General features: G+C 43.5%; 1 protein-coding gene across 2 annotated transcripts in view; it reads left to right on the top strand.

The window, feature by feature from the left end:
* The first annotated feature begins 5631 nt into the window (after positions 1–5631).
* The window catches only part of cpeb4b (cytoplasmic polyadenylation element binding protein 4b), a 28991-nt gene continuing 24134 nt past the window's right edge, over positions 5632–10488 (top strand). For both annotated transcript variants that reach the window (XM_075486745.1, XM_075486744.1), the window contains exons 1-2: positions 5632–6067; positions 7775–9012. In XM_075486745.1, the coding sequence (XP_075342860.1) occupies positions 7822–9012 (1191 nt within the window). In that variant the 5' untranslated portion in view covers positions 5632–6067; positions 7775–7821. The remainder of the gene's footprint in view (positions 6068–7774; positions 9013–10488) is intronic.

Raw genomic sequence — 10488 nt, 5'->3', positions numbered from 1 at the left:
CTTATTGAGAAAATTATGCTCTTGAGATTTGATATGAGTAACAAGCAATTAAAAAAAACTATTGAAGTGGATCAAAATGAAGACTAATTTTTATAATTACTGGAAGCTGGCCGCCGCATCCATCCCCTGACTGTTGTCCTGGATCTTTTTAGCATGTCTGCCAGCCAGACTCATCAGACAGCCAGGGAAAAGTGCCCAGAAGGTAAATGAAACCACGCTGGCATTGGAGATACAGTACTTCAATTGGTTTCACACAAACATCTGTGGGCATTCTTTGATTACAAGTTCACGCACACAGAAACACACACACACACACACACACACATGGGACCTCTGGCTTATAAATGCTTCTTCTCCAAATGTTTTTCATCTATTGATTCATACGAAAAACTTCAAATTAGATGCAAATAAGCAGCATTAGAATCGTTCTTAGATGTCTGTAACAGTAAATGAATGAACAAGTGTGCCAAACTTGATATTGCCATGGCAACAGTAAAGTCACACAGTGCAGACTGTCACATACAGTAGATTAAACCCAACATACAGGCATGTAGCAGAAGAAAAAGCTTTTCGACTGTTCATACTTGACATCTTTGACCCAATTTTCCCACACAGGATCAATATCACTTTGGCTACATTCAGTCTACATGTGAACACGTGATAAAATCTTTCATTAAAGCAGTTTTACACTCTTTTTTTGTGTGTGAATCTTTCTCACAGTAGTGCATGCCATTCACAGCCCAATATTCCCAGCTACCATGAGGGAAAAAATGGGTAATCCATACGTAGCGATCTTTCCAGTTGCTGTGATGTGCTAAATTTGCCCATTAGCTCTTTGCTATAGGTGCTTTCACGAAATTCTTTTTTTTTTTGCTTCTTTGTTTATAGAGTATTCAGAATGTTGATATATCTGTATCTTTTAGTTATGACATAATAAAGTTAACTGATCATCAAATTAAACATGAATCAAAAAACAGACTTTCCAGTTTTGCTGCAGTGCAAAATGTTGAATTTCCAACATTCACTGAAACACATATTGGCTTGATCTAGCCTCCGGTCACAAAATGCTTACAAAGACACGCGCTTGTAGTCCTGTTTCTATGATCTCAGAGGACATTTGATTGACCTACATTTGTTTCCAAGAGGATTGATCTAACCTTAATCATAGTCACTACTTTCCTCCAACCGTCCCTCGAACCTTATGTAGCCTTAAAACATGCCTCCACCTTAAATTATTTAACATTTTGGTTTGCTTTATCCCCACATAAGGAAGACAAGTCCTCTTACTGCGGCTGTGTAAACGGATTTAGGTCCCCACAACATAACCACACACACACACGCACGCACGCACACACACACACACTCACACACACAAATTGATAGGAACACCACAGACCCCCAGCTGCTGCTCTGTGGTAATTTATTATCCCTTCTATGCCCAGTGGAGTCATGAAATCATTCTGGCCTTTGTGGCACAAACACATACATGCATGCACACAAGCACACACACAGTCCATGTGTCTTTTTCAAACAGTCATCCTGGCCCGCTACCCAGAAAGACCTCTTAGGCTTAATTAGTATAGGGTCCCCAGGGAGAGCACAGCAGCAAAAAAATGCAGGAGACGGATGAAGGATGTGAGACGACTGAGGCTGTCAGACCAAAAAACCAAGCATAACACTAACAAGACAAGTTGTTCTGTGGCATAGACGGTACAGGAAGTTGAATGTTTTTCTTTTGGTTTCAAATCATGTTTTCAGTGGTTTATGGACGTCACCTTATGACAGATCAATATGACCCTCCCCCTACCCTTTCACCCCATCCTCAGAGGTCATTTGCATCCCACAGCTACACCCAGGAGCACATCATCCACACTGTTTTGTTTACATCTCTGAACAGTTCACAGGACACAGACACAACTCTTTGTTACATCGTTCAACCTGTACACCAGCTGTCAACACCTACATCCTTTACATAAAGACAGTTGCTGTTGGGTAAAAAAGCTTACCGTATGTTTCCCCGACGTCCCTTTTGGGGGTTTTTGTGTCACGATGCATTTTAAAATTTGTACTCCTTGTGAAATGCCAAACTGACTTCACTTCACTAACAGAAAAGCAGGAAAGTTTTCAGGTAAGACTTTAAGATGGAAATCATCAAGAGTATGAGCTCAGCATGTGCACATCTGCCTCATGTGCACTTACAGCTGCAAACTTGCAGTGATAAACACACTTGTGCACTCTGAGAGGAATTGCACCATAATTATGCCGAAGGTGGAGGAGATTAATTTTTTAATGGATCCAATGTTTTATTCATAGCACACACACACACACACACACACACACACACACACACACACACTGCCAGAAAGAAATCAAGCAAAACTGGCAATTTGCAGTTTCATACAGTAGAAAATGTATACATCTCAGTGGCTTTGAAGGCAGTGGAGTTTCAGGCTGATACTGTCCACACTGAGATAAAGGACCCTTACGTAAGTGTGTAACCTATCCTTCATCTTTTTGTTTTGGTTTATTGTAACTCTGGTCATGGTAAATTTGAAAAACAAAAAACAAACCCAACCAAACCAAAAAAATGGATGTGGCAGAAAGTGAAAGACAGAGAAAGGGACAGTAGCAGGAGAGGGTGTTGTCTCCAGAGTGAGGCCAGTAAGACCGGTTATTCTGTCCCAGAAATCCACTTACACAGCCGAGCACTCTGCCTAATCATCCACCCCACTGTGAGAGGAATATCGTATCCTGAGCAAGAAGAGCTGCAAAGCTGGGGCACATTTAGGACTTTTAAACATCACTCCATCCTCCTGCTGTTTCTCGGCCTCCAGTGCATGAATAAGATTTCACTTGAACGGAGCAGAATGGAGATTAAAATATGAATGACAGGCAATGGAGGTCTCAAGCGGACATGACGAAATTCTGTACAATAGAAATGCACACAACGTTAGCCTGGATCTGCAATTCTTGAACCACTGAAACAATGAAAGGTTTAAGAAAAAAATCAAATCAAGAGACTGATTATATATTGTATTTTTGCAGCGTATAAATTCAGGAAATGTAATACTTCTGATGCCGAATATTGACAAATAAAAGTACTTTTTGTTTTCTAAATAGTTTTTTATACCAGTTGGAGGTCTTATGCTTATAATCCGTCTCATATAAAAACTTGTTGGGTACGTCAAATTTGGTGCATAATTCTTATATCATGGAAAATGTCGAAAAAATGACTGAAATGTTCTTTAGAGACTATTCTCCAAATGTCTGTGGATGTGTAGGAATGCGTCTCCCAGTTTGCAAGCTGAGAAGTGTTACATCTAAACCCTATTTTTTTTTATGGGATTGCTTAAATCTGCTTCCATCACCTGTTCATTCTGTCTGTGCGGACTTGATAATGCAGAACTCCACAGATCCTGGTATTTATCACTCCCACCCAGCTGGGCTTGAAGTGACAGATTTATTAGATAGCCATTTGCAGCTGCATGTAACAACGCCAGATGAGCGTCGGCGAGAGTGACAGAGTCAAAGCTGTTTGATGACCTCTGTCTGATAATGACCGTACGGGAGAGAAGGACACCGAGGAGGACAGGGATGCAGATAAAGAGACGAAGGGAGTGTTGTGGCTGGGTGATGAATGAGGAAGAGTTGCATGGTCAGACATCTGGCAGAGTGGAGTAATGCGGATAAAGACATGTCTTTTAGACGTGAAACGGGGAGAGAGATTAAGATTGTTCTGTGGCTAACTATTTTGTTCAATGCATGCAGGGATTCGCTGCCATTAAACACAGGAGCAGGTCATTCTCTAAAGGCATAAGTTGACATTTTGGGGAACACATTTGCTTTCTCGCTGAGATGTCAGTTATAAGATTGACGTCCCTCTCATGGCTGTCCATTAAATATGAGGTAGGAGCCTTTTGCTAGCTGATATTAGCATAAAGACTTGAAACTGTGACAATCACGTTGGATCCCTTTGTATATATTTTTCTTGTGGCTAGATAACCTCACAAGGACAAGGATCAGGAGGTGACTTGCAAAAAAAGAGTCCAGTGCTTCATCGCTCCCTGTGGAAACAGCTTCTTCTGTGCATTTGGACTTGTTTAGGTGTAATGTGTTGAGCCTTGGAGAAGCTGGTCTGATCTCTTTTTAATGACTTTAAACGGGGGCCGAAACTAACGCATCATCATCGAGTGTCTTTGGTGACCTGATCACAAGTGTGTGAGGTCATTAGAATGCATCACTATGTGCATCTCCAGTGACCACCTGCGATCAGATTTCACTTCCGTGCATATAAAACTGGAGCCGACATCCTCCCAGTTTGGGATGAGTTGGAGCGGCAGTCCTGCACTGTCAGACTTTACAGACTTCACAGTTATCAGAGCTGCTCTGACCGGCTCGGGTTAGTCCTGTGACTGGACCAGCTATTAAAGACAAAGATCACACAACCACACAAATGTCAAACAGATGACAGACCTGGTGCAGGAGTTTACAAAATGAGTTTCTTTTTTTTTTAAATCAGCGTTTGTCAATGGAGTCAGGGGTCCTTCAGTGTGGTCCAGGACTCAGTCAGAGCTCAATACTTCCTGGAGGGATTCATGCCTTTACCAAGGACCGTCCGTTTGTGGTTGTATCATCTTAAAGTTCCCATGAAATCAGATTTAGGGCTCCTGTTTCTCTCTCATGTGTCATCCAATATGGTTGGTAATTCAAAAAAAAGAAAGAAAAGCAAATGATTTGTTCTCCTGCCTGTTTTCTTGGAACTTTGATGAAACGTATGAATCATTTTCATGCTATGATGCCTGTATGACAGTGATTCAGATTTTGGGATTGAATTAGCACATTTCTCAAGAAATACCCGTCTTAGAACGAGTACAAATATAACTAACTATAACTACTATAACTAACTAACACGAGGGAGACATCGTTTGGGTACAAAAAAGATGTTTAAGGGACCTGCATTTGTACGGGGCTTTTCTAGTGTCATTAACTGCCCTTTGTACAGTAAAACATTGTAATTTAAGCACAGTAAAGTATTGTGATTGCATCATCATATCTTTTGATACAGACAACAGGGGGAAAAAAGAGAAATGATCAAAAGAAAAAGAAAAAAGAAGGAGAATACATGGTGCAGTAGTCAGTATTGTGAAGATGGTGAGATGTAAGGAGGGCTGGCCCAGAAAAAGGTAATACCTTGAACAACAAAACAACAACAATATCTGCTGAAATGATACCAAGCCTTCCTGTTCCACATCCAGCTCTACAACAAACGAGCATGAGATCAAAAAGCTTGCCCTGCTCCTGAGGCTCTTCCATCCTTTTGGAGGGGGGGGGGGGGGGGGGTAGGTTTCTCATTTTTCTCACGACCTGCTTACCGGCTGCATCGTGAAAGAACAGGGCCGTGCTGGGAGGAGTTTTCTCTCTCTCTCTTTTTTCTTTTTTTCTTTTTCTAATCTTTCTGACCTCGGTGGGCTGTATTTATGGTTGGCATGGGTATATTATTGGTGCATGACTGCTAAATGATGGAGAAATTGGGCGAGGTTGCCGGCAGTGCGACCAATCACGTATCGAGGTGTGGCTCCGCGAAGGCGTGGCCACGATGGAAAGGGCGGCGCCAGAAGCGGAAGTGTGCCTCGGCTGATCTCTCGCTGTCATTCGGCCACGGTCGGTTCCAGGAGAGAGGGGCAGCCAAGACACACACAGGAATCGGCTGGCTCTGCTGGAAACACAGCTATAGAAAGATTATTCTGAAATCCAACGAACAATGTCACCGATCGAATAAGGCTTGTGAAAGAACGGCACACTTGTCACGTCAACAAAGCTGTTCGATCATATAGTCCAGATCAGAGGCAGCAGATAGAGAGCTGTGTCATTGAGCAGGCAGGACACGTCAGGAGAAGAGAAAAAAAAAAAAAAAGCTGACCGACTGCTCTGTACGAGTCAGCTATTAAATCGCCTCTTAAAGCTTTGCCTGCCGCACTCCTTGCTTCAAGGACACCGTCGGAGCTCTCAGTCCGAGGGAAGAATCTCGACAAAAGACATCGCCGAGGTCGAAGGTGGTGATCGGAAGGTGAAAATAATATCTATTCGCCAATATTCAGCTTGTTCAGCTAGCTAGCATTCGTGCTAACCGTTGGTAGCTAGCTTGCTAATGTTAGCGACGAATGGAAAACTTAGCTTGTCAGCTTTATTATTATTAACAGCCCGTCTGTCGATTTCCGCCTCAAGCACAGATAAGAAATGATTGCATCTAAATTGGGATAAAAATGCGTCTGTTTCTTTAGACGCATTCCGATCAAAGTAAACTTAGGTCTGACTACATTTGATCGTGGACTATAGACTGCTGACAGCTGTCAAACAAGGTCGAGCGTTTAATTTCTCAACCTTTATCGGTTTATTGTTAATATCCTCCGTGCCCCTCGACATGTCATATAGCTGTATTCTCGTTTATGCTGTACTGTTAGCGGCTGAATATCTGTCAGCCTGCTTGCGTTTGTAAAACGTCTCCAAATGGAGACTGTGCTCGACACAGCAGTGTGTCTAGTTTCACGGAAGACTGCCAGGAGCTCAGCTGTAGACTTACAAACTGGCAACGTCACGGGGTTATAATTAGCTAAAGATGTAAGGTTGGCTGTTTTTTTTTTTTTAATACCTGCAGCAGACGGTTCAAGCAGGTATTACCCCTTTTTATTTCTCCATTTCGAGATTATTATACGTTTAGGAATTCATTTAGATGCAGACAGTATTATGAGCATTGCATTACAGTGTCATGACAAAAGAAACATAATTCAATACACATTTTAACAAAAAAAAAAAAAATCTTGATACCAATAATGTTGGCTAGTACAAAGTGGTTACATCAAAACACTTTTTCTTGAAAAGCTTAAATCTCTCCTGGAATATTAATTTTGAGCCGTTTTTCCTACCATGCAGAAGCTATAACAACTTAGTTGCATTTTGAAAATAAGTGACACCTAGTGGCCACGTGAAAAAGTGCACGCAGAGTTTTCGTTGCACTCGTCCCCCAAGAAGCCTGAAGCACTCTGACATGCCATAAACATTGTGAAAGTGTTAATTGTAATTCATACTGCGATTTTTTTATTTATTAATTTATTTTTTTCCAGAAATAAAGGCCACGAGTGACATAACTATAAACACAACACCGGGCCAACCATTAATAATCTGATGTCAGCAAGCAGGTTTCAAGCAGCTATAAGAAGCTATTTTTGGTATTCAGGTCATTTGCCAGTCTTGTTATTCTGTAGATTTGCAATATCTGACCCTATCCTTTTTTTTTTTTTATCCATACACTGTATCAAGTCCCATAATCCCTTAGATGAGAGCTGGATTTCGATAGGAGAATAAATGTTATTTTCAGAGACTGACTAATAGTAATTTAATGTTGCTGCAGAATCGGTAATGTTGAATTATTGTTTCCCATTACTTTGATGTCCATGTGTCTAATGTCAAACTACGACTTCTCTAGAGATATTTTAAGCCGGATTGCTCTGTTCCAAATATTTATTACAAAGGTATTTTAGAAGTTACCAAATGTGATAAATTTAACTACTTTAATCAAGCAATTAAAACCAAGTAAACAGAGATTTGTAACCTTTCGCATTTAAGAAATAACTTTCCCATTTCTACATCCAGTATCCATCTCCATCATGTCACGATGTCCACCACTAGGTACATTCGAAATCCCTCGATCTTTTGGGAAAATGAGATGGGCTGACTGCTAACTTGTATGCCATCCTGTGTGCTCTTCTCTCAATAGGACCAAAGAGATCACGGGATAGCATTTGTTTCTGGGGGAGAAAACAAATGGGGGATTACGGGTTTGGAGTCCTAGTTCAAAACAACACTGGCAACAAGTCTGCATTCCCGGTCCGAATCCACCCGCACCTGCAGCCCCCACACCACCACCAAAATGTATCTCAGAGCCCTGCTGCTTTCATAAACAGCACCACAACTACAGGGAATGGCACCTCGGGAGGCTCCCCCTGGCTCTTCCCTGCCTCTGCCACCCACAATAGTGTGCAAGATGAAATCCTGGGGGGGGCAGAGAAGCCCAAAGCACAGCAGCAACAGGAAATGCAAGAAACGCAAGAAAAGCAGCAGCAGTTGTCTCCTGGGAGTCACCAGGATGGTGGAAGTGGTGGTGGGATAATTTCAGAACTGGAAAAAGCCCGATCAGAGGAAGGCAAGACTGAGAACGGCACTTCTGAAGGCAGTAATGGTAAAGAGAAGCAACTCCGACTTGAGTCCCCTGTTCTCACTGGCTTCGATTATCAGGAGACATCTGGTCTTGGGGGAACTGGGCCGGTGCAGTCCAGCACAACCTCGTCATCACTTACTGGCTTCAACAACTGGTCGGCTGCCATTCAGCCCGCACCATCCACAATCATCAATGAGGACGTCAGCTTTTTCAACCCTGCCTCCGCCAACAACGGGCCTCTGCTGTTCCAGAACTTCTCCCACCACGTCAGTCCAGGGTTTGGTGGAAACTTCTCCCCCCAGATCGGACCGGCTGCGGCCTTGTCCCAGCACCATCCGGCTCCTCCGCCGCACCCCCACTTCCAACACCCCCATAACCAACACCAGCAGCATCGGCGTTCCCCAGCCTCTCCCCACCCTCCACCACCCTTCCCGCACAGGAATCCGGCGTTCAGCCAGTTACCACATTTGTCCAACAGCTTGAACAAGCCCCCGTCCCCCTGGGGTCCAGCCAGCTACCAGAGTCCCTCTCCCTCCCCCGGCTCGTCCACCTCGTGGAGCCCCGGCGGAGGCTACGGTAGTGGTGGCGGTGGTTGGGGAGGATCTCAGGGCAGAGATTATCGCCGTGGGCTGAACGGCGGGATGACCCCCATCAACTCCATCTCTCCACTGAAGAAGACCTTCCCGAACAACCATGTGGCATCCCAGAAGTATCCTCGAAACAGTCCTGCGGGCTTCAATCCCAAGTCCTGGATGGATGATGGAGTAGGCCGCGGCGATAACATTTTCCCTTTCCAGGTCGGTTGGCTCTTATCTTCTTTTCTCCCGTCACTGTGTACACGAGCACATGTACGTGCAATGAGTGAGAATATGTGTCAGCAGGGGCAGCTTGTCACCTGAATTGTTAAATATCAATGTGTCATCTGTGTTGCCATTTTTTCTCACAGGATGTGGTGTGGCTGCTATTTTTAGAAATGGGGGGGGGGGGGGGCATTTTAAAGCCATCGTTGGACTCTGGATTTCCATAGCTGTATGTCCCTTATGATGACTAATACTGCTCTGTCACTGCAGTGGCCTGGGCGATGTTTGCTAGCTGGGGGGTGGAAGGGGAGAGGAGATACGGGGGGTGGGGATGAAGAAAAGAAAAGATGGGGAAGTGGAAAATAGGCAAGACATCATCTTAAGTATAGAGGATGCGCCTTTCCACATAAAGGGTTCAGTCTGTTTTAGCGGAGTTTGAATCTGAATGATTTTTCAGTATTAGAACTGTATTAATCCCGTACGTCGTAGCCTAACGAGCCATTCTGAGAAAAAATCCCACTCCAGTGTTTGCTGTGGGATTTACGCCGTGTGCTGGCTCAGATAATTGTGTTAAGAAGGAACCAGATGTGATGGAAGGAGGTAGAGGGAGCATTCAGTTGGACAGCCTTGAGAATACATTTCATTGATCATAATCATGATTGATTGTACGAGTCATTACATCAGGTGGGGGTGAACAGGTCTGATGCCCTGAAGAATGGTTCTTAAAGTATTTGTCCTTGTGGACAATGTTTCTTTGTCCACAGGCGACCTGCTCTCTCAGATGAACTTGCGGTCAGTTAGAACTTGTCATTGTTTCTCAATGCCATCATACATGGAATGGTGTTAAACGGTCTGAGGGATTGCCTCCTTTTATTGTTTCAGCTCTCTATGAGTAAACTGACTCTAACTCATTTTCTCAATACAAGCAGGACAGCTGAATTTGAAATTTGAAAGCACTGTTTGTTGTAACCTTTCCAGGGATTGTTTCCCCTCCATTTAAAAGGAATGATTCATAATACAGCTTGGGTTAAACAGTAAGGACCTGGTACTGACATGTCCTGACATGTCTTCAGTAGTTTTGCTGAGAATGTGGCAAAGGAACAGCAAGAACCTGTCACCAGCTATTTCCAGTTGCTGATTGTGGTCATGGGGCCAGATTTCTGTCTGAGCCAGCTCTAAACCATTAATAAAGTAAAGAAAAATCAACTACGAGCAAAGAGGGGTCCATCTGAATGAATCTTTCTTGTCAACAGTGAACAGCTGAAGTGTCACCTATTCTAGTCGCTTCTGTTTAGTCAGAATTCTGATTGTGCGTCCATAGTTCTGCATGTCCAGAGTCTTTCAGACAGATTTGACCCAAAGCTCGCATTGCATTGGCTGCGGCACGTTGCTCTTTCTTTGTGCTTGAATCAGATTGACTAAAGTAGCATTGTCCTCTTGCCCTCTTGGTTCTGCAAGGACAGATGGGAGGAT

The sequence above is a fragment of the Odontesthes bonariensis genome, chromosome 16 (genome assembly GCF_027942865.1).
Source record: "Odontesthes bonariensis isolate fOdoBon6 chromosome 16, fOdoBon6.hap1, whole genome shotgun sequence".
In the NCBI taxonomy this organism is placed as follows: domain Eukaryota; kingdom Metazoa; phylum Chordata; class Actinopteri; order Atheriniformes; family Atherinopsidae; genus Odontesthes; species Odontesthes bonariensis.
Note: the sequence above shows the minus strand (reverse complement) of the source record. Positions and strands in the feature narration are given on the sequence as shown.